The 25,238-nt window shown below is 42.2% G+C and overlaps 1 protein-coding gene across 1 annotated transcript in view; it reads right to left on the bottom strand.

Annotated features, from left to right (window-relative positions):
* Positions 1-25,238, bottom strand: part of EBF2 (EBF transcription factor 2) — a 220,796-nt gene that overhangs the window by 45,407 nt on the left and 150,151 nt on the right. Inside the window, exons 7-10 of the mRNA XM_070375498.1 lie at positions 22,936-23,017; positions 4,088-4,205; positions 2,400-2,530; positions 1,353-1,479 (exon numbers count right to left, since the gene is read on the bottom strand). Coding sequence (XP_070231599.1) covers positions 1,353-1,479; positions 2,400-2,530; positions 4,088-4,205; positions 22,936-23,017 — 458 coding nt within the window. The remainder of the gene's footprint in view (positions 1-1,352; positions 1,480-2,399; positions 2,531-4,087; positions 4,206-22,935; positions 23,018-25,238) is intronic.

Genomic DNA, 25,238 nt, shown 5'->3' with positions numbered 1-25,238 from the left:
TGTTAAACATATACCTAAAATCATCCTTTTCCTTCTACTCCTAATTGATTGCTAATCAAACAATTTACACTTAAATAATAATAGGAGGCTAAGTCCAAATGAGGAAGAAAACACTATAAAATAATATTATTAGAAATTTATAACAGGTCAGGTATATTTTCTTGATGATTTCTATACTTCTTTCCCTATACCTCTTATTTTTTTGTTCAGAGTAACAATATTCTGACTTCCCTGGTGGCTCAGTGGTAAAGAATCTGTCTGCCAATGCACAAAAAGCAGGTTGAATTCCAGGGTCAGGAAGATCCCCTGGAGGAGGAAATGGCAACCCACTCCAGTATTCTTTGCCTGGAGAATCCATAGACAGAGGAGCCTGACGGGCTACAGTCGATGGGGTCGCAAAAGAGTCAGACACGACTTAGTGACTAAACAACAATATTCTAGCGGGTCTCCCTGCCTTCAGCTGTTCCCCAACTAACTCAGGTTTCCTTTCCTGCTCTGCCTAGCTAAGTTCTAGTCTAAGTTCCATCTCATGGATCCCCACAGCTGTTGAACCAGCTTTTTCTTTCCTCCAGACATCAACTCACCTCATCCTCTGCGTCTTTGCACTTAAGACTCCCATAGGAGGAACACACCTCCTTTTTCTCTTTGCCTATCCAAATCCTCCCATCCTTAAAAATGGTCTTCAGTATCATCTCCTCCTTGAACCCCATCCCTCTACTCTAGTTCATAGTAAACTCCCTTTTTGTGAAATTCATATTCCATTCTTTGGAAATACTAAACAATTTGAACACTCTTAATTTGCCAGCTGCTCTGTTGCCTTCTCCAATAGTTTCTAAATTTCCAAATAGGGACCATGTCTTCTATGTTATTGTACCTTCCACCCGGAAAAAAGTAGTAGATACAATGTAGGCGTTCAATAAATATTGAACCAATTAGATCATTTCTACTTTCATAAAGTTTTAATATAATTTGAATCCCTCTGCAGCATCATTAGGCAACTTTCCTGAATCCTTTTCAAGAAAATTTCGTTATAGCCAGCAACTCTGTCAAATATTTTATCTGATTTGTTTGGACAAAAGTCTATTCTAGCATGGTTCCAGCTGAGTTAAATTCATAAGGATGGAATCCTGAAATGAGCTGCCATGACCATTTCCCAGACTGTGCAGAAACTGCTTACATAAAACACAGCATTAGATCAACACATCCCCTTTCAATGCCTATGACCCAGCCCACTCTTGCCACTCCAGTAGAAAGACCTATAAACCTTAGAATGATTATAAAGTGGATAGGCTGGGAACCAGAGCAAAAGTGAACCAGGAACCACTCTCCCTTGGAATAATTTTCTTACCCACCTGTGTAAATGAACCTCCCTGGAGCTCCTTTGCAGAACTGTTTGGATTTGTAAGACAATGTCACTTCTACGACCCCAGGGATGTGCCGAGGAGGAGTCTGCACTCTGATGGCATGAGGAGTTATTAGCTGAGGAATGAATAGGCAGGGAAATAAAGTATTTATTATACATTACCACGGATATACTGAACACAGAAGCCTCGTGCACTGCTGTCTCCCAGGGCAACCTGGTGCACTCACGGCACCCCTTGTGCCATGAACACCCTGTCCCTGTGTCTCAAGTGCTTCTGCCTCCTACCCTGGAATTACCTTTCAATCCAACCTGTCTATCCTTCCCTTCCTATTAGCCCAGCTCAAGTACCCGCCCCCAACCTCCTGTGTCCACCTAACCCCCATCCGTGTAGTCATTCCCTCCCCCAATTCCTACACTGCCATGACCTCACAGATGGATTTGGCAATTTCCATATCCAACTTAGCACTGTTATATATCTTTTTGTAACTTGTCTTGTTTCTTTCTCATCACAGTAGAAAAATTGGAAACTAGAGAAAAATAAAAAGATGTTATCATTGCATAACCCAGAGATAGCCATTATTCATCTTTGGCACATTTCCAGTACTTATCTAAGGATGTGTTATATAATCACATTTTACATCCATAGATACTGTTGTCCTGATTTTTTTCATTTAGCATTATATTGTAAGCATGTTCCCTTTTCCTGTGTAATTAGAAATCTTTCAAATATAATTTTAAAGTAAATGATGATACTTTATTTATTTAACCATTCTCCTAGTACCCAATGTCTAGCCAATTTCTAATTTTTCACAATTATAAACAATACTTATTACAGTGAATATTTCTTTTTAAGGGATCCATGCCTGCAGGAAATTGTGGCTTACATGTCTTTTAATCCCAGTTCCCCACTTATAATAGGTACTCAGTAGTGTGTGTGTGTGTGTGTGTGTGTGTTTCATGTTGCTGACATTGCAGAATTACTAATTTCCCCAGATCAAAACAAAGGAAATCAGGGAAGTGAGTTGCCTTTGCCTACCTCACTCCATACAAGCATGGTCCCAAACACCACTTGGAGGCCATCAAAGAAGTTGTCCCCAATAATGATGACCATGGCTCCTCCAGTGGTCCAGCCTTCACTTGGGCTAATGGCTTTGATGCATGGAGTTGCTAAAAAGATAGGAAAGAAAAAGTCAAGTCTGTCTTTTGGTGGTTGAAGTTTGGAGTTCGGGGACTGACTGCTCTTGAAAGCTCTTGGTTATCTAAGAAGTTCAAGTTGAGCTTTGCTGACTTGCCGTCATTCCCTAATTGGTTGTTGGTTTTCACCAGGTCATTAAAGCCTAATGAGTTGACCACTATATATGAAAACACTTAGCTAATTGTGCAAAGGGTGTTTTTAAAACTCTGTTGTTTTTCCCCATATTTTATAAGTTGATCACACTGGAAATGTGTAAATCCCTTTTCTCTCCCCACCTCCTCTGCCTCAAGATGTTAAGATTTACAAGGTCTGTTAATGTGCTAGAGAAAGAAGGAAAAAGTAAAATCTACCATAGTTGAAGACTCTTTTTTTTCTCTGGCGCTATCAAGAGACAATTTCTAATCACTTTCCTAACTTTGTAGGAAGGATTTTCCCTCCCTTCTTCCATATGTTCGAGGCCTCTGGACTTTACATCCCAACAGGAACCCAATATGGTTTTCAGGCCATAACTAAAGTCAATCCATCACTCCATTTCCAGAGCTGACAGGGTCAGAGGTGGAGGAGAACTTTGGCAGGACTCCAAAAACATGAGCCCCCTTTGAACAGCCAGTCAATCACATCCAATCAGTCAAAAGAAACTGGATGGGTTCCTAGTTCTGAACCCTGGGATTTTCTTCTCCCCTTTCAGTGCCCGCTGCGGGAGAATTAACACCACTCCAAATTCTTTACTGATTCAATCATTTTCTTTCAGTTCATTAATTCCTATTTGAAATGATACAAGACACATTTTAAGGGCTGAGTTGGGGTGGGGGCTGGTGGGCAGTATATAGCAAGACAATACACAAAAATAGGAGCCTCACTTAGCCATTCATTCTGTATTACAAGAGCTTCTTACACCAATGAGTTGGGGAGCGTACACAAAAAAGAACTTGGATGGGATTTGCTTAGGTTTGTCAGTTATCTTCCTTGATATACTTTAATTTTTCGGACAACTTGAAGTTTAACTGTTACCAGTATTCCTAATTACTTTAATGCACTTGGAAAAATTACCCAGAGCAGACCATGATTTTTTCTTGTCCAAGCAAACAAAAATCAATTAGTGTCAGTTTCATTCTGCACATTGTTTTGTTTTGCCCACAATCTGTTTAAGCGCACATCTGACACTTATTCATACATGTCTGGCATGGTAATGTTCCTGTTTAACTAAGATGTCATAGCACTACATTTGCCTGAAATGCCCATCTAGCAAAAAAATAAAGAGAGAGAGAGAAAGAAAAACTGACAGAACTGAATGAGAGAGCCAGAGAGTGGCAAGGGCCTGAATACTGGCTGGGAGATGTGTGGGGGTCATAACAGAGCAGGAAGAAGTCAATGTTTACAGCTTCATTTTAAATTTTAAAATCCACTCAGTCTTGCGGACATTCTCCACTCCTACTCAGAGACATCAATTTCACATTCAAACCAGGAAAAATTTGTGAAGAGCGTCATTTGTCTGCCAGGCTCAGTCCCTCCGGAAAGCACAGCCCTACCTTCCGATGGGTCCAGCCTTCTGGCTCTCCGTCCATGCTTCGAGTTGTTGTGAACAAACATGTTGTCAGAAACAGCCAGCACATGTCCATCCACATTCACTGTTGTTGACAATACGACCTGCAGATTTCAAGGAAAAAGGATGGGGGGGGAAGGGGTTGAGTTAATTTCTCAGTAAGTCATAAAAGTCACAAAACTGTTTCATCAGACTTCCATGTGGCTAATGAGAGATGGACCAGAATTTAGGGACAAGCCCTGCTCTTGGCATCTGAATGGGTTCTCCTCCTCCTGTAACAATGGCAAAGCATTATGGAAAAAGAGGCCACCCTTCACCCATGTGTTGTCACCTATTTGTGCTCAAACTATGCCCAGGTGAGGAAGTGGGGAAGTTGGCAATCTGCCCATAGCTTCTAGAAACTTCATCCCAATCAAAGGACTTGGACCATCATTCCCAGGTGACCCTCGGGCTGCAGTCACAACAAGGAGCTGATTGTGTCTGATTGGGAAGCTAAGATGGAAACACCAGCTGGGAGGTCATCTCTCAGTAGTGGGTTCTTGAACATCTGACATGTGCTCAAGTAGTGCTGGGCAGTACTCATCATGCATGTACTGCCTGATGAGCTATATCTGGTTTCTCCCACACCAGACAGCAGCGACTAAGATGCTCAGACTTTGGGTGAGAAAGTAAAGTTGCGGAATTCAGTGTTGAAAATGTAGGACATTTAGTATCTAACCAGATGAAAGGGAAGAGATGGGTGTGGCATAGTGGAAGGGTGTGGATTTGCAGTCAAAGAGAACTGAATCCAAATCCCATGCCTGCTCCTTCCAATTGAGAACCTCTGATGGATTACTTGGGCTTCCCTGGTGGCTCAGACAGTAAAGAATCTGTCTGCAATGTGGGAGACCTGGGTTCAATCCCTGGGTTGGGAAGATCCCCTGGAGAAGGGCATGGCAACCCACTCTAGTATCCTGGCCTGGAGAATTCCATGGACTATATAGATGGATTATTTAACCTTTTTGGATCTCCACTTCCCAGTCTGTAAAACATATACAACATTGCCTATCTTGAGGGCTGAATGAGATAAAAGAAGAATAAAATGAGAAAATACATGTGAAACATTCATGGATGAGTTCCTATCCTCGTGGCCTTACTCCCGCCTTGTTTGACCAGTCAACAGGACACAGAACTTTACTCATGGAGCCTCTCCAATAGTCTAAGCTCTGGGGCAAGAGAAGGTTCCAGGAGGGGGAATTAACCCCCACAAGGCATGGTCCCTACCCTCAGAGCTTACTTTCATGCTGGAGGAGCATGGCGAACAAGTTAAACAAGCAGCACATAGAATGAGGTCGGACTGAGTTCTCTGTGTGTGCTGCAGATCAGGGTGCAAGGGAAATTCAAAGAGGTGGTGATCAGTCAAGGCTGGAGCAGTGGGAAAACACAGCAGAAATGCATGGACTTGGGCATATCCACCACCTACTTACTGACCCAGGAAGGTGAGTCACTTGTTAGTTACATGTGGCAATTCTTTGTGTTTGAGAAAGGAACTTCTTATATACATACTCAAGTATATATATATATATATATATATATATATATATACACCTGAGGAAAGAGATTAAATAGATATGTCCACTCCCAAATTAAACTCGCTGATACTCTACTTGGAATTTTTTGCCCACCCTTGAAGAGTTTGCCTGCAATGCAGGAGACGCAGGAGACCCAGGTTCAACCCCTGGGTCGGGAAGATCCCCTGGAGAAGGGTATGGCAACCCACTCCAATATTCTTGCCTGGAGAATCCCATGGACAGAGGAGCCTGGTGGGCTACAGTTCACATGGTCACAAAGAGTTGGACACGACTGAAGCAACTTAGCACACACTTCCTTACTTATTAAATAGAGAGGGGACAAACCTGGACCTTGCCTTACCTCTTAAGAGGTAATATTTTATATTAATACAAAACAAGATTCACTCAATGGCATGTCACATCTCTTTACCATGAATTATTTGAAACGAACAAAATAAACATAATGAGTCTTTTTTTAAGTGAAATTTACATGCAATTACTGTACAATTTTGATAAATGGATATACCCAGGTAATCCACACCATATCACAATATAAAACATTTCTGTCTCCCCAGAAAGTTATTTGGGCCTCCTTTCAGTCCGTCTTACCCAATACACTTTTCCAAGCAATACTCTCCTGATTTTTTTTTAACCTCAAATAGGATTTCAGATGGCATCTTTTTTTTTTTCAATTGAGGTATAGTTGCTTACAATACTGTGTTAGTTTCTGATGTACAATGAAGTAAAAATTTTTTATATATATTGTAATATAATAAGGATTTGGAAGAACCCTTAAAACTATGAGCCCACAAAGTATGTCACCTAGCCTGGTGCCACGAGCATGACAGTGGCATTCAGAAGTTTTTACATGGACACAGTGGGCTGCATTTATTAACTTAGACACAGTGGTCACTGTCTGCTATATATCGGGTATTATTACATCAGGCCTTGGAGACTGTAAGACCATAGAACGATGTTCCTAGTCGACGAGTGTGTCTCCCACACTTAGCTTCTCCACTAGTGAATTCACTACCTGTTTCATGGCCCTGCTCACTGTGAAATCAGAACTTAAAGGAGCCTCCATAGTCATTCAGAAAATTACTATCAGTGTAATTGCTCACAATTCAGGGATGCAGCCGTCTACCTCCAAATCTGTTTTCGATTGTGTCCTTGTTAACATATTAAGAGTCTGGGGAAAGGCCTTCCAGAAAGTTCCTATCATGCAGTGGCCACCATAAGGCAGAGACCTGCATCACTTTCTGCCAGGACATAAGGCACATACTCTTACAGGGCCTTTCAGCAGAGCAGAGGGTGGTGTCGCAGTCAAAGGGAGGGAGGAGCCGAGGGTCTCCTGGTTCCCAGAGTTAAGATGAGCATGAAGGCTGAAAGCAACCACCTCTGTCTCTGTTTACCCTCTGAAAATAATAGGAGAAGATGGAGGGGAAAAATGAGGAATCGGATCAATTTTATAAATTGTGTGTGTGAATGGACATTGCTCTCATCTGTTGGGGGAGAAAAAAAAACAGAGGGTACTTCAGGCTTTCACTGCTAATGAGCTGTGCTGGGCACAAGGAGGGGAACGCCCGCTCAGGTGAGGATTATGTGGACATGAAGAGCATTCTCCCCAAGACCGCTTTAATTCATTCCACAGGCTCCTTGTTATACTGTACGTTCATGCTCCTTGTGCATTCCTGCCACAAAATATGGGGCTTTTTTGAGCCAGCTGATTTCATCATTGTCCATTTGGGTGGAGTGAGACTCAGTTCCAAAGAGAACATTTCCCGAATGACATACCCTGATGGTTCAGATGCACTTCATTATTTTCTATTAACAATGGAAATAAATTTTAATCTCTTGCTGGCTAGCGCTGGCCTCTCCTGACAGCAAGGGAATTAACCTGAATTATTTCAGTGTCTGCAAAATTTATTACAAGATTTTAAATTATGTCCAAATGTATGTGCGTGTGGCTGTATATATATCGATATGAGGCGAGTCCCCGTTTTTAATATTCTAAATATCTTAAGACAGTGAGGTATCTAGGAAGGGCTGCCAATTTAACTGAATTTGCAAAATGTAAAGGATTTGATACACAAACTCCATCATGTGAAACCAGACATATTTGGTTGTTGTTCTTTTTTTTTCTTTTAAGGAATGGTTGTTGTTCTTGTACGTGGAGACACACACAAATACTGACTTTTCCATGCATTCCTTCTCCTTCTGAAAGAACGAAATACATGAGGGAGGCAAAGATACATTTGGTACACTCAAAGCTTCCAATTTAACTTCCTTCACTGTTTTCTGATGAACGATGACAACACCGATATTATTCTATTCAGAGAAGTTAAAGTTTCTGAATGTTTGAAGACTGAAGGAAGTGGACTGTGCATTCCAGCATCGTCTCCCTCCCAGGCCTTCCCCTTCCACAAGCCAACTTCTTTCCCCCAGTGAGTATTTCCTGGGTCATGAAGGCTGACCTTTCCCATCTGGAATCAATCAGTCAACCCCTGACAACTTCCTGAAACACCTCACTCCATTTCCTGTTCTCTCCCCCTTCTCCCTTTCCCCCTGGTTTGCTTCACTCTTCAAAACTGCAGGCCACAGCAGCTTAATGTTAGAGGGTCAGACACAGTTAGACTCCAAAACACTACACAAGGACACCTTTGACCTTCAAAAATCTTTACATCTTAGCCAAACAAATCAAGGTCAACATTTCTTACCATTACCTTGTTAACTATTTGTAGGCATCTTTGCCAACGATCTTCTGATCCTAGAATCATCCATACCACTTGTTCTTCTAAGATCATAAACTGATCTGTCTTAGAAGTAGCAAGTGGAGTATTGACAAAGCGTGCCATTAGGAGGTACCTGAAACTAGAAAATCTCGAGTATTTTAACAAACACATGGATAGAATTCCTTCCAAAAGGTCTTCTCGGTCTCATCAATGTCTCCTATCACCTAAACCTTATACCTGGTTTTTCTAAAGCTCTCAGACTCTCTTGGCATTGCTGTTTCACTGGCACGGTCCAAAAGGATGACAATTAGGAATACAGATGTCCATAATTTGTATGGGATGGACCTCCGGCTTTTGCTGTTGACACCAGTGACAGCTTTCATTTGTTTCTCAGAGTCAGTGTATCTGTATTTCAACTCAGAGCTCCAGTAGGAAGGCCTGCAGATCTGAAAACTAAGCATTGTAGGTGCTGGCTGTCCTCCACTGGCACGCTTCAACTCAACACATAAACAATAACTAATGATGTTCATGCAAACGGGTTTCCTGGGTGGCTCGGTGGTAAAGAACCTGCCTGCCAATGCAGGAGACTTGGATTCAATCCCTGGATTGGGAAGATCCCCTGGAGAAGAAAACGGCAACTCACTCCAGTATTCTTGCCTGGGAAATCCCATGGACAGAGGGGCCGGTTGGCCTACGGTCCATGAGGTTGCAAAAGTGTCAGACACGACTTAGCGACTAAATAGCAACATTCACACAAATATCATTTAAGACTCGGTTGCTTTCAGTCAAGGTGCCGAGAAGGAGAAATAGGGATCAACAGAAATCACTTTCATTTTTTTACAGCGAGAGTAACTTTCCACATTTTGCCATTCCTCATTTTTGCTTAGCGCCATCTCTCATTTTTAGTGAGACCAGATCAATAAATAGGAACCAACTGGAGCAGTTGGCACAGTGACAGTACAGATTCCATTTTGAATCATCCAATTAAATGGGAGTTTTAGCTGAATATACAGAAATGGAAACATCAGTAAAACGTTTGTGTCTCCCCTTAAAAAAAAAAAAGGTAATGTAAGAACAAAAGCTATAACTGTGTTAACAGACCACTCAAAGTTCTCAAGAAAATGGATGGCTTTCTCACATTATATTTTTCTTCTCATCACCCAAGAGCAATCCTGTGACCCCTACTCTAATAATTTATGCAAAGGAGCTGAGTTGTAAAGAGCTCCTTCCTGCCTAAAACAGGCCATGGTGGGAGTTACCCTTTTGGTGGGCCCATCTGTTAATCTGCCTGTACAACCAGTTTTCCAATAGAGGAGCTGTTCCTTTGGTATCAGAAATGATATCACGTAACAGCAGGATTTTTACCACCCTGATTTGCTCCCACCCTTGGGTTATTCTGGGCACTCCCAGGCGGTGCAGAACCTGCCTGGCAATGCAGGAGACTCAAAAGACTCAGTTTGATCCCTGGGTAAGGAAGATCCCTTGGAGGAGGAAATGGCAACCCACTCCAGTATTCCTGCCTGAAAAAAATCCCATGGACAGAGTGGCGGGCTGCAGTCCATGGGGTCACAAAGAGAGTTATTTTTACACCTCACTCTGAAATGTCTATGGATTTTTGGAACATCACACTGAAAAAAAAAAAAAAAATCTATGCTTCTCAAAACTCTGTAACTGTATGATTGAGTTGAGTCAAAGATCAGCTTGAATCCTATTCCCAGCCAAGCTTTCTCAGCTCATACCCAGGTGTTCCTACAAAGACCCTAAGTCTCACACAAGAGGGTAAAAGAAAAAGAGAAGTCAAAATGAAAAATGTGTGGAATGATTAACTGGTCTGCTCTTTGAAACAGACGAGAAACCCAGTGTCTATCTCTGTAAGTCGCTGGAGAATCATCACGTTGGCTGGAAACCTCCCTGAATGGATCAGAGCTCTGGCTTTGAAAATACACCCGATTCTACCATTAGTCAGATACATTTCCCCTCCATTTCAACAAGGGTATGGACAGAGGAGCCTGGTGGGCTACAGTTCATGGGGTCTCAGAGAGTCAGACATGACTTAGCAATGAACAATAATAACAACAACATGCAGCTTCTAGCTGAAGGTGGGGGCCTATGGTAGTTTAATCTATGTAAAGTTACAGTATGTAGCATTGATAGCCCACTCGAAGTGGAAGGCTCTGATACCTACTTATAAACATGCACCCACCAAGCTAAACAAAATGGCCTCAAAAATTCCTGTTATTTTGCCAAGCATGGAAAAAAATTCTTTATGACATTTTACATCTGGAAATGGAATTAAATTCATGATGTGCTTTTCCCTTATAACTGTTCAGTTGCTCTATATGTTATTTCAGCTTTCCCAAAGCATAACTATTATGTGGGATTTTATTTTCCACCTGTGGAAGGAGGAAAGAGACACAGAGACCATTAAAGGGACAGAGAAAATCAAGACAGGCTTCTGGCTGTGGTGGGCGATCAGATTTGGGAGTCCACACTGTGAGAAGAAATACTCCATTGATGTTTTTATACCCTGGCGAATTCTCACATTCGACCAAGGGAATCTGATGAAACAATTTTGTCTAAGCCTCCATAATTCAACCCAGGCAAAGAACAAACAAATTGGCTACTGCAAGTTGTTTCCCTCTACCTTTTATTCTTGGCACACATCATATTTTCAAGCCAGATTTAAAGCCCGGATTCTTCTTTGTTACTAGACTCCAGAGTCTCCAAAATTACCTTTAAACACCTACATACCCCGTAAGTATGGATTCTGTCATCTTTTTTTTTTAAAGGAATTCCCAGAATTCTTAGCAATTGCTGTTGTTTCATATTCCCCGAGGCTACATTTTCTGTTCAGTTGAGTATCAAGTAGCAATCGAGAGAACGCCAAGTTGATTGCTGTTGAGACAGATGTGGGGCGTTCTGGAGTTGCTCACAGCCAGGGAGGGGGGCCATGGCATTCATGACCTAAGTACTGAGAAGATACGTTCTGAAGTCACCAGACAGCTCTGTGTTTCAGTGAGTCAGAGGCATTTTGTGACCTTCCAGGCACTGTGCCACATGCAATGCAGGCCTACAGAACACTGTCACTGCCTCACAGTGCTTACTATGCAACTGATCCATGTGAGTCAGTCACTCAGTCATGTCCAGCTCTTTGTGACCCCATGGAGCCTGCCAGGCTCCACTCTCCATGGAATTCTCCAGGCAAGAATACTGGAGTGGGTAGCCATTCCCTTCCCAGATCTTCCCGACCCAGAGGTTGAACCCAGATCTCCCGCATTGCAGGCGGATTCTTTACCATCTCGGCCACCAGGGAAGCATGCAATCAATAAAGCAGAACAAATGCCACACTGGGACTTCCCCATGGTCCAGTGGCTGAGACTCCAAGTTCCCAAAGCAAGGAGCCTGGGTTTGATCCTTGGTTGGGAAACAAAGATCCCACAGGCTGCACTTAAGACTCAGCCTAGCCAAATAAATAAATATTTAAAAAAAAAAAAAAAGAGCAAACACTACACATAATCAGGAAGTATTACTATATGGTAATACATAATTGAGGACTGAATTATGTGGCCACTGCATCCTCTAGGAGTCCAAAGGTAAGAAAATTAACCAGCACTGAGGGCAGTAACCAACATTTTCATCAAGGAAATGAGAGCTGAGATGGGCCTTGAAGGGTTGCAAAACTTGTTATGCAATTCAAGGTTGCTGAAAAGATTATTCTGGCAAAAAAAAATTCTAATTGGTGTTAAGTGGGGCAATATGCCAAAGAACATTTCTGCTGGCATATTTTGGCAAATTTGGCTTAGGATGGACACCTTTTAGAGCTTGCTTTTAAAAAAAAAAAAAAAAAACCCAGTTGAATATGTACAGACATCAAGTGGCAGCTTTTTAAACATTTTTTATTTCTTTTTTTTTCGACATCTACACACTGCTTTATTTATTTACTTTAGGCTGTACTGAGTCTTCATTGCTGCACTCGGGCTTTCTCTAGTTGTGGAAATCAGGGGGGACTTTCTAGCTGTGGTGCTTGGGCTTCTCTTGGTGAAGCACAGGATCTTGGCAGGTGGGCTTCAGAAGTTGCAGCACAAAGGCTCAATAGTTGCGGCTCGTGGGCTCTAGGGTGTGCAGACTCAGTAGTGGTGACACACAGGCTTAGTTGCTCTGCAGCATGTGGGATCTTTCCAGAACAGGGATCAAACCCGTGTCCCTGCTTTGGCAGTAGATTCTTATCCACTACACCACTAAGGAAGTCCTCAACCTGCCTTTTAGGTCATCAGGAAGCCCAAAGGTCGTTAACCTGCTTTACAACCAAATTTCCCTTCATCCCAAAGGCCAGAGATATTGATACTTGCAACATCCACCTCACCTCATTGTATTCCATCGAGGTCATTGCTTTTCCCATCGGAAAGGTTATACCAAGTGGGATGGTTGTGGTCAAGGGCAATGTTTTACTGGCAAACATTTTGAGAGCCACAGAGGAGCCTTAACACATTCGATGCAGTTCTTGATTTGGCTGGGCCAGTCTTTTTCCCCAAATGCTGTCCTCAGGGACCTTGTGAATCACCTGGTATCCATCAAAATCCAGGAACACGTAGGCTCCATGAGAAGCTTAAGAATCTATGCACTCTTACTGCAAAACTAAGAAAACTTTCCTTTCCAGGAAGTTCTGCATCTGATGGTCCTGGAATATGTTCAAGGGTTGGTTTTAGTGCCCAGATTTGAGTCTCTTAAAATGTTGGGAAGATCCCCCAGAGGAGGAAATGGCAACCCACTCCAGTATTCTTGCCTGCGAAATCCCATGGACAGAGGAGCCTGGCAGGCTACAGCCCATAGGGTCGTAGAGTCAGACACGACAGAGCAACTAAGCACCGCACAGCTCAAGTCTGACATGGAATTTCCCAAGAGTTATAGAGGCAACAACCTGCTTTTATTTCTCTTCATTTTCTCCCACAAATAATTCAAAACCCATTTCTTATGTGAACTGGTCAAAATTCTTAAACCCTAATTCCTGTCCCCATTTGAGATATCAAAAGCAGGGGATGAGGGGTGGACAGATTCATCCCACAGACAAAAGCTTGAAGTAACCCACAGCAAGCTTTCCCTAAGCTTAAAACATTAGGCTGAGCAAAAGATCCCTGAACCCTCAGAGGTGGTGGTGGTTTTCTTTTTTTTTCCCTGACTCCTAATAGATAATTATTCTTTCTTAACTTGGACTCTCTGGTTTGTTCTCCCACCAGATAATGGACTCACCTGTTGATCAGAGAGGCCGTAAGTCAAGTGGTTTTCATTACGTGCTTGAAAAGTGTGGCTCAGTAGCCCCGCAGCCTTCCCATGGTGGGTGAGATCACAGAGCAGCTGGGGTGGCTCCTGCTCTCAGAGATTTTGAACTGAAGAAACCTGCAGGCAGCTGGCGCTGTATTAAATTTTTAGCATTTGGAGTTAATTTAAACTCTCGTTTCCCTCTTCCACGGTGTGAGAGAAACATTCACCATTTTTTTACTTAAGGAAAATAGATGGTGGTGCCATGAAAAGGTTTTATATAAGAACTGGGGTTTAGGAAATCATACGGGTTTGTTGGATGGAGCCTGGCCCTGTTCCAAGACATGAGCAGCCCTGCCCTTTGCTCTCATGTCGATCAGTCAAATAGACGAATGACCGCTGCCCAGCTGTGCAGACTAAGGGTCTCTGCCATCTATCCATGCGAACTGCCCCATTGTTTCTATGTGGTGGGTGCATCCAGCATGTTGCACTCATAGGCTCTAGGCTTCCCAGATTATCCAGCGATTCCAATGATGTCAGTCCGCCCTCACACGCCTCACTTCCATTCTCCATGCTGATGGAGAAGATTGTAGTGTCTTCTGACCACTGTGCATTCCTGCTCTCTTTCTCAGAGGTCTACCAGACCTGCTCAGCATGTCCTGACAAAGCACCAACCCTTCCCCAGTTCCTCCAGGAACCCTCCAATGAGGGTCCTTCCAACAGGCCCAGGGTTGTGTACAGATTCCCATAACCAGACAGACATCAATTCAGCCAATTTGGGTCCGGACATGACTTCTTGCCTTTTTTTTTTTTTTTAATAATTTTATTTATTTTTTACTTTGCTGGGTCTTTGTTGCTATGCAGGCTTTTCTCTGCTTGTGGTGAGCGGGGTTTTGCTATTCGGACTTCTCACTGCCATGGCTTCTCTTGTTGTGGAGTATGGGAGTATGGGCTCTGGGGCAAGTGGACTTCAGTAGTTGTGATTCCCAAGCTCTAGAGCACAGGCTCAGCAGATGTGGTGCACAGGCTTAGTTGCTCCGCAGCATGTGGGATCTTTCTGGCTGAGGGATCAAACCCCCATCTCCTGAGTTGGCAGGCAGATTCTTTACCACTGAGCCATCAGGGAAGCCCATGACTTTTCTTTCACCTGAAATGTATGCCCCCATCCACAACTTTTGACCTCTTATCTCTTGAAGCAAGGGATGGCAAGACCTGTATATGTATCTCTTTTCTCTCACTGGTATAGCTATATAAGAAAATGATGGCTTTGGTGGGCCTCTTGTATTATTAAAAAGGGAATAACGTAGGGGTAGGGGCTTCCCTGGTGGCTCAGATGGTAAAGAATCCGCCTGTAGTGTGGGAGACCTGGGTTTGATCCCTGGGTTGGGAAGATCCCCTGGAGAAGAAAATGGCAACCAACTCCAGTATTCTTGCCTGGAGAATCCTATGGACAGAGGAGCCTGGCGGGCTACAATTCATGGGGTCGCAAAGAGTTGGACATGACTGAGCAGCTAAGCACTATGTAAGGGTGAACTTGAGACATCTGAGAGTCACCCAGAAAAATTCAGCAAATGACAGTAAGAATATTTATCCCAGTAATAAAGCTACAAGTGGGAAGGGATTCATTTTAAATGATTCTGGAGTTGGAGATCCGAGGAACCTGCCACCAACTCCAGAATGAGTAATGTACCAGTTGGTGCTGCCCATATGATGGGAAGGGCTTCCCAAGTGGCACTAGTGGTAAAGAACCCACTTGCCAATGCAGGAGATATAAGAGATGTGAGTTTGATCTCTGGGTTGGGAACCTCCCCTGGAGAAGGAAATGGCAACCCACTTCTGTATTCCTGCCTGGGAAATCTCATGGACAGAAGAGCCTGGAGAGCTACAGTCCACGGGCTTGCAAAAGAAATAGACATGACTTATTGACCAAACACACACACATATCCTTCCAGCACCTAGGATAGTGCCAGGCACATAGAATTTCCTCAACAGCATTGGTTGGGTGAATGAATCAATGAAAGAGGGCATCTGTGTTTTCACTATAACTTGGAGCAGAACCAGGCAGCCTGTCTATGAGAGTGAATTGGCAACAAAAGTCCTGATTGTTGTCAACTTCTACTATGTTTTAGGACTTGAATGTGGGAAATGACAACGTGCCTGAGTCTTCCAAGAAAATGGCTTGATTTTTCTCTGGGTTTTCCAGCTGCCCGCTCTCCACCCACCATTCGGAGAAATAAAGAATGGGGTTCATTATGTCTTAACAGGCCTGTCAGCTTAAACTAGACATAAATTTCTTTACCTTTCCTTTACCAAGCTGTTAATCTGCGTGTTACCTAATTGTTCCATTTCAAGGAGGGCGGAAGTGATTTTCTGCCTTCATGGTCCATGGATTTAGATATACTTTGGGGGCCCTTTTCTTTTTTTTCCTTCCTCTGCTCCTTCCTTCCTTTTCTTTCTTTCTTCTCTTAATTCATTTAATGACCATTTTTGGAGCTCCAAAGAATGACTGGCATTGGGGAAAAATAAAAATATGAATAAAACATGCCGATTACCCTCAAGCAGCACATAGCCTCTTAGACAAATCATAATTGCAAGGCAATGTGATCAATGGCATTAGTAGAAGCTTGTAGAGAAGTATGTTGGCACAGAAGCAAGAACCAATAAGTCCGCCAGGAAAAGTCCAAAAGTGCCTCACTGTGGGGGAGGCGGATGAATTGGGAGTTTGGGCTTAGCAGATGCAAACTATTACAACTAGGATGGATCAAAAACAAGATCCAACTGTATAGCACAGGGAACTATATTCAATATCCTGTGATAAATTGAAATGGAGGAACTTCCCCGGTGGTCCAGTGATTAAGAATTCACCTTCCAATGCAGAGGCCTCAGGTTGGAGCCCTGGTCAGGGAACCACAATCCCATGTGCCTCAGAGCAACTAAGCCCTAGTGCTAGCCACAGCAAAAAACCCAGTGCAACCAAAAAAAAAAATTGCGATGGAAAAGAATATGAAACTATATACATATATATACATGTACATATATATACATATATGTATTCATATATGTATATATACATATACATATATATATACACATATATATGTGTGTGTATATATATTTATATATATATATATTGAGCGGGAGCTCCTGGTGGCTCAATGGTAAAGAATCCTCCTGCAATGCAAGAGATGCAGGTTCAGTTCTGGGGCTGGGAAAATTCCCTGGAGAAGGGCATGGCTACCCACTGCAGTATTCTTTTTTTTGTTGTTGTTCTTCACTCCAGTATCTTGCCTGGTGAATTCCATGGACAGAGGAACCTGGTGGCTACAGTCCCTGGGATTTCAAAGAGTCGAACACAACTGAACAACTAACACACACACACACACACACACACACACACACACACATCTGAAACACTTTGCTGTATAGCAAAAACTAACAACATTATAATCAACTATATTTCAATAAAATAAATTTCTTTTAAAAAGTGCCTCAATGAAGAGGTGACAGGTATATCTTGAAAAATAAGCAGAAGTCACAGACTGGAGAGGAGTTAAGGCTTCCCAGGCAGAAGGGTGAACACATGGGAAGTCTCCAAGCAGTCTGTTCCACGTGGAACAGAAATCAGTGAGGTGTGCCTGATGGGTGGGGGGGCATATGGAAGCATTAGGTGGGGTGCATGGCAGAAGCCTGCCTGTTATGAAGCTATTTCTCAGCCATGCCCTTTCATATCCAAGCTTTTGTCCACAGACAGGAGATAGTTATAACATACTTAAGCAGAGGAGTGACATGTTTTACTCCCACTCCAGTGTTCTTGCCTGGAGAATCCCAGGGACAGGGGAGCCTGGTGGGCTGCCGTCTATGGGGTCGCACAGAGTCAGACACGACTGAAGCGACTTAGCAGCAGCAGCAGCAGACATGTTTTAAAAGATCACTTTGGCAGCCGTGTTGAGGATAGATTAGACAAAGGAGGAGAGACAAGGGTCTGTGGCAGTTTTTCAGGAGAGGGAGGTGGATTTTATAGATACTTAGCAGGAGGGAGTGACGCTTTAATAATAATTGAGGAAGGCATGGATCAGGGAGGTGGGACTGAGTTCTGCCTTGAGCATGAGTTCATTAGTCATCTAAGAGAAGAGGCCCAGGAGGGAGGTAAAGCTGGGTTTCTGCAGCTCCAGAGAAGGGAGAAAAGTCTGATGATATGGATCCAGGAGGCATCTGGGAACAGGTGGTCTTTAAAGCCAAGAATGGACAGGTCCCTATTGTAAGGGTTAAATTACATAGAGGATGTCCACTGGGTATCAGATAAATTTCATTTACTTAGATCAGGGGTCCATGTACTTCTCAGAGATGTTTTAAGAGGTTTGGGAACCCTTGTAATTTTAAATGTAACTTTGTTGAAACATAGCTTTTTATTGGGACAAAACTATAGCTTATATGAAATTCTCAAAGGGGTCTGAGCCCAAAAAGAATTAAAACTCTTATGTTTCAATAAATATTTTATATACCCACGATAATTAGAACTTGAATTGAATGAAAGAGAGATTTGGTTCAGGTTGGAAAATGTGTGATATAATGATTTTGTTATTTGATGGTTTTTGGAAAAGGAACCTAGGTTCTACCAGTGTTTGGAGAAGAGTGGGAAGAGGAGAGAGGAGAGAGAGTTTGCTTGGATCCATGATTTGGTTAGAAATATTTTGTATTTTTATTCTGCTCAGATCAAAATTTCCACCCAAAAAAAAAAATACTTAAGATTAAATCTATGTTTGATTCTATACCAAAGGTAGAGAATTGAAGTTATTTGTTCATATGTTTTAAAATTATTATATTTGTCATTCTGAATTATACATATAAGTATAAATTTATAATACATAGATTATATTTATATATATTTATAAAATTCAGACTATATATATATATGTATATATTCTAGGAATTCCTAAGCTACCATTCCTTCAGCTCATTCTCATAACTACCTACTATCTCTGGTTTTGTTTCATATACTAAACTTGATCCAAGTTTCTTACTTGACCTTCAGAGCACATAAGCAAGCCTTTCTCCACTTTAAAGATCTTTCATAGAAGGCTATATTCATAAGAGAATCTGAAGTGAAGTGAAGTGAAGTGAAAGTCGCTCAGTCGTGTCCGACTCTTTGTGACCCCAAGGACTATAGTCCATGGAATTTTCCAGACCAGAATACTGGAGTGGGTAGCCTTTCCCTTCTCCAGGGGATCTTCCCAACCCAGGGACTGAACCCAGGTCTTCTGCATTGCAAGCAGATTCTTTACCAGCTGAGCCACAAGGGAAGCCCAAGAGAATCTGAGTACAGTATAAAACTTTCCAATTTGGTGAATCAAAGGATACTGTCAAGAATGTGAAAAGCCAGTGATAAAATGAGAAAAATATTTGCAAATCATCTATCTGAGGGCCTAGTATTCTGAATATATAAAGAACACTTGCTAAGTTGCCTCAGTCATGTCTGACTCTATTTGACCCTACGGACTGCAGCCTGCCAAGCTCCGGGTCCATGAGATTCTCCAGGCAAGAACACAGGAGTGGGTTGCCATGCCCTCCTCAGGGGATCTTCCCCACCCAGGGATTGAACTTGTGTTTCTTACATCTCCTGTACTGGCAGGGGGATTCTTTACCAGTAGCACCACCTTGGAAGCCCATCAAGAACTCCTAAAACTCAACAATAAAAAGGTAACCTAATTTGAAAATGGGCAATAGCTCAGTTGGTAAAAAATCTGCCTGCAATGCAGAAGACTCTGGTTCGATCCCTGGGTTGGGAAGATCCCCTGGAGAAGGGAAAGGCTACCCACTCCAGTATTCTGGCCTAGAGAATTCCATGGACCGTATAGTCCATGGGGTCACAAAGAGTCAGACACGACTGAGTGACTTTTACTTCACTTCACTTAAAGGATTTGAATTAGACATTTGGGCTTCCCTGGTGGCTCAGATGGTAAAGAATCTGCCTGCAATGCAGGAGACCTAGGTTCAATCCCTGGGTTGGGAAATCTCCTGGAGAAAGAAATGGCAACCCATCCCAGTATTCTTGCCTGTAGAATTCCACGGACAAAGGAGCCTGGCAGGCTACAGTCCATGGGGTCACAAAGAGTCGACCACGACTGAACGACTAACACATTTACAAAGAAAGTGAAATCACTCAGTTTTAGGCTTTTCATTAAAGAAGATATGCAAATAGCCAAAAAGTACATGAAAAGACGCTCAAATCATTAGTCATTGCTGCTGCTGCTGCTAAGTTGCTTCAGTCGTGTCCAACTCTGTGCGACCCCATAGACGGCAGCCCACCAGGCTGCCCCGTCCCTGGGATTCTCCAGGCAAGAACACTGGAGTGGGTTGCCATTTTCCTTCTCCAATGCATGAAAGTGAAAAGTGAAAGTGAAGCCGCTCAGTCGTGTCCGACTCTTAGCAACCCCACGGACTATAGCCCACCAGGCTCCTCCATCCATGGGATTTTCCAGGCAAGAGTACTGGAGTGGGGTGCCATTGCCTTCTCTGCATTAGTCATTAGGGAAAGCAAATCAAAACCATAATAAGATACCACTTCACACTTATAGGATGGTCAGGATTTTTTCTTTTTAAACAGAAAACAAGTAGCGGCAACTATATCAAGAAATTGAGACCTTTATATATTACTGGTGGGAACATAAAATGGTGCAGCCACTGTGGAAAGCAGCTGGTCAGTTCCTCAAAAACTTAAACTGTTGTTATCATATGACCCAGAAATTCTACTCTTAGGTATATACTCAAGATATCAAAACCATGTCCACAAAAAAAAACACTTATACATGAATGTTCACAACAGCGTTATTTGTAAAAGCCAAGAAACAGAAACAACCCAAGTGTCCATCAACTGATGTACAGATTTTTAAAATGTGGTATATTTTACAATAGACTATTATTCGGCCATACAAAAGGAATGAAATATACATGCTGCAACATGGATGGACCTTGAAAGCATCATGCTAAGTGAAAGAAACCAGAGACTACAGGCCACATATTGTATGATTCTCTTTATAGGAAATGTCCAGAACAGACAAATCTGTAGAGACAGAAAGCAGATGTGTGGTTGTCAGTGGGCGGAGAGAAAAAGGAATTGAGAAGTATGGGGTTTCCTCCTGTGATGATGGAAATGTTCAGGAATGATATGGTGGTGATGGTTACACAACATTGTGAATATACCAAAACCTACTGTCTTGCACATTGTGAATATGTTATATGAGTTATATCTCAGTAAAAAAATGCAAAAGACTTTTTTCCTGTTGACTTTACCTGTACCCTGGAAGTGAGACAATCATAGAATCCACAAGCTTATAAAAAACTTTTTCATTGTCTTTGCAAAAGTCAAGTACATTCTCATAGGATAAGAACTTCTCATATTTTGAGATGAACAATATCTATTCTAACCCTGTTAAAAATTCAGGCTCATTGACTGTATTTGTACCTAAATTACCAAGAAAGTTTTTGTGTCCAAATAATGACTCAAAAATCCACTTTAAAAAAATTTTTTTTAATTCAGGCTCATTATAAACTTCATTTAGAGAAGTTTTCGAGAAGTAAAGGAAATATTAGGTGCATTTGTTTAGTGAGTACATTTCTAAAATCAGGGATAAATAAAGGTAAAATAATAAAATGACAATGCATTCTATTAAAAGCTTCTTAGAAGTGTCTTCTCAAATTTAAAGCTCTTTGGAAGGGATGATAGAGAATAAGGGTGGATACAAATCTAAGCTGCCAGCTTCTTTCCCTGCCTCTCCTTCTTCTGGACATGAAAGCTAAGCTTAGATCATCTGGGCACTTTGGAATTCCACTGTTTTTTTGGACAGAAATTATTTATGTTTCCATTTGGAAACTGAGTGCCATAAGCTTCCACTATGCACAATGTTCCTGCTTGACCCCCAAGAAAATCCTCTTGTTTCTATTTGTCTTCATATCATACAGCAAGGAAAAGAGTCGATAGGATGAAGAAACAAGGTTTAACTTTTTAGGAGAGGCTGGTATTAGTGTTAAACAAGGAATCAGAAAACATCCTGGTCACCAGAAGATTGTTCGATACTCACGATTCAGTGAAAAAAAATATTAGAGGAACTTTTGGTTTTCAAGGTTGTGCTCAGTGGCCTTGCCCGTACCCATCTCCCCTGTTAACTCTTTAATAACGCCACAGCTAAATCACAGAAGTGCTCCGAATGCCAGACAGGAGCAGCCGCATCCTTGGTAGGGTCCAGTGTAATAAGAATATGGGCCCCTTGTTCAGAAATTATCAAGACTGTCCATAAAGGCAATAGCAAGCATAAGCCTAACAGATGCACATGCTGTGAACTCAGGGTCCAGTGCAAGGAGTTTGATCAGACGCTGGCTCCCAGCTCTACCATCTCCTTCCTGGGGTAACAGTTGAGTTATTTAAACTCCCAGAATCTTGCTTTCCCCACCTGAAACGTGAGGCTAAGCGTCCCCATCTCCCACGTTGCTGCCAGGATTTTAAAGTCTCAAGCTAGAATACTATTGTTTAACACGTTTCCCATTTTTCTATGGGGAATGGGGTGGGAGGTATTTCGACTGGCCATGAACGGCAGGAAAGCCATTTGGTGGATGAAATGTGGGTCCATCAAAGATGAAGGAAGGGGGCCAAGCGGGCTGCCCTGCCTCACATCTCCAACCTGACACACTTTGCCTCGCTCTGTGTTTTTATTAGCTTGTATCCCCGGTACATCAGTGGCAGGGGTGATGAAACTGGTGGCAGATTTAACTGCCAGGCAGCTGGGTTACTGTCCCGTGGGTCTTGTTGTCATGCTGAGATCTTAAAGTGACCACGGCTGCTTAGGCGGCTGCTCTCCCAGACACTCAGAGAGAGACCACTGAATAGTTAATCGGTGGCAAAGGAAAGGAAGAGGCTGTTGCTTGCAGAAAGCACAGAGAAGCTGCTTTGAAAAATCCCAAGGTGGCTGAATATCAAGATCATGGTTCCTGCTGTGGGCAGCTGTGTGTGCACAGGGCAGCCTCAGGGCTTAAAATCAAATCTCCAGCCTGGGTTGGTGCCCTTCCCCTGGGGCTCTGGCAGTGGACACAGAAGTCCTAAACATTACAAAATGAAAAAACCTTCAGAACTATCTGAAGAGGGTGATCATTTAGAGTAATCTTTTTTTATTGTTAGCAGCATCCGTGAATAATATTTTCTAGGGGGAATAAAAAAAAAAAAAAAGGAAAAGGAAAAAAGAGAGAGCTGAGGAGAGAAGAAATAGGATGACTTATTTACCAGGCAAGAACTGCAGGTCCCTTACCTGAAACCTTCTCATGTCCCTTGGGTTTCCTGCTGTTTTCAAACAATTCTGATTGCACTTGAGGAAAAATTTTAAAAAGAATCTGTGAAGAGAAAGCAATGTGTTACCTTTTTAAGTAAACATTTTTTAAGAGAGACTATATCTGCATTATATTAGATTTGATTGGAAAGTGATTGGATTTCAGGTCTGGGGAATTTCAGCCAGCCCTGCCTGGGAAGGAATGCTAGCTGACCGGCTGCAGTTTGCAAATTTGGATGTTTTGGGTCCCAAGTCAGCTCCGTCACTGTTGAGGGTTGTGGAGTGGTTCACAAACTGGGTTCTGGTTTGTACACTGGCCCCGAGTGGCTAGGGTGTGCTCTTTCTCCAATAAAAAAAGAGAGAGAGAAGAAGAAGAAAGGCTTCACAAACAGGAGTAACTCCTGCTGTACAAAAATATCTCTCTCCAGAGTGTTAAAAATGACATGACTTAGCTCAGAATCCCAGGGTTCCTCACATATGTCGCTTTCTGCTGGCCACACACATTTGCACATGCACACACCTCACACGTAAACCCTCGTACACAAAGGGGGTCTGATATTTTCAACCGATAGATATGAAATCAGAAAACCATGTTACTCTCCTAAGACAGTCTGTGCAGGTATATGCTGGGGTTTTTATGACTATTAACAAGTGTGAATGTCCTTTCAGACCTTCAATAGATTATCCAGAAAAATACAAAGGTGCAGAATACCCGTCTGAGGTTACCATTCGTAAGACATATTTTTAAGCCAGTAATATTCTAGATAACCCTTCTGTGCACTTTTAGAATTGGGCTTCTTTGATCAGATGAGGACAGAAACCAAGAAAAATGGCAGAAGTTGGTCTTTTCAGCCATTTACCTGTTTAATGTTTGGAATTTTGTTTTGAAATACATAAGTTTTTCATTTATTTCACTTGCAGAGTCCTTTTCCTTAAAAAAAAAAAAAAATTCAGCTTTTGCAGTGTTAAAGTCCCAGGTGAGCAAGGCCTATTTCCCTTTCTGTTACTATGACAACGAAATTTTACCGCAGTCCCAAAGTCCCTTCAGAACTCTCACATCCATGCCTTGAATTAGAACTTTAAAGGAAAAGATATACATTTTCCCCAGGATTTACCAACAAAAATAAGTAGAAATCAACAATGCTTCCAAAAATTATATTTTTTAAAGCAACGGTTGGTGAGATGCTCCCATGGTGCCCTTCTGTTTATTTTTATTTTTTTCACGATCGCACAAAAGAATTAGAGAGTGCTCCAATTAATTGTATTTACCACTTTAAAAAAAAAAGAAAACACTGATGGGAGGATAAACAGTAAATGATGAAAGAGGAGAGAGGAGGAATTGCACTCTTTAGAGCATTTTCTCTAGATTTACTAAAAATATTTGACCAAGTGCTCCTGACCCCTATGTATGAATAAGGTTGGGTGTGAATTTGGAAAGAATAGCTAAATATTATTTTCAAATTTTATAGCATCTGCTTTTCATTTCTCTTTTTGAATCTCTTCTGGGGTGGGAGGTTAGGCATCACTTCCTGGGCCATGGAGGTGTCCAGGGCTGTTATCTGAGGTACCAGGCAGAGAATGACAAGGCAGAAGAGATGCCCCTTGATGCCTTCTGTAGTGTTCAAGCTCGCAACCTGCCTCTGCTTTCGAAAGTGCAATGGGGTGTTTGTCTAGAGCAGCTGGAGCATGTTAGAAAAGAAAGCGGCCTTGTATTTAACAACAGGTTAATCAGAATTCAAACATTTTCTTTTTTAAGGGGGAGTATATTTTCACTTGTGTCTTCCTAGAAGGGTCACCAACAACCACTTAAAATGCCTGGAAATGCTGTCACAAAAGACTTAAAATCAGCCATTTTCTCACTTGAGTCTCTTTCCAACCAACAACCCCTGACCTCACATGGAATTTGCTCTCCAACACCCACTCACTCCCAAGTGGCTCAATGGTAAATAATTCTCCTGCCAATGCAGGAGATGCAAGTTCGATCCCTGGGTCAGGAAGATCCCCTGGAGAAGGAAATGACAACCCACTCCAGTATTCTTCCTTGGACAATCTCATGGAGAAAGGAACCTTGTAAGCAACAGTCCATAGATAGGGTTGAAAAGAGTTGGACACGACTTAGCAACTGAGCACTGTCACTCACACCCCCCCTCAACTGATCAGTAATTTATATCTTTTCCCCTACTAAAACCAAAATTTCTCTTTCTCACAAATTCCTTGGTTTTTGGAAAGTTTCACCACCACTGGGCTCCTTATAACGCTTTCACTTTGTTATACTTCCCCTCATC

The sequence above is a fragment of the Bos mutus genome, chromosome 8, assembly GCF_027580195.1.
Source record: "Bos mutus isolate GX-2022 chromosome 8, NWIPB_WYAK_1.1, whole genome shotgun sequence".
Classification (NCBI taxonomy): Eukaryota; Metazoa; Chordata; class Mammalia; order Artiodactyla; family Bovidae; genus Bos; species Bos mutus.
The sequence above is the reverse complement of the archived record's forward strand: the minus strand, read 5'-3'. Positions and strand labels throughout refer to the sequence as shown.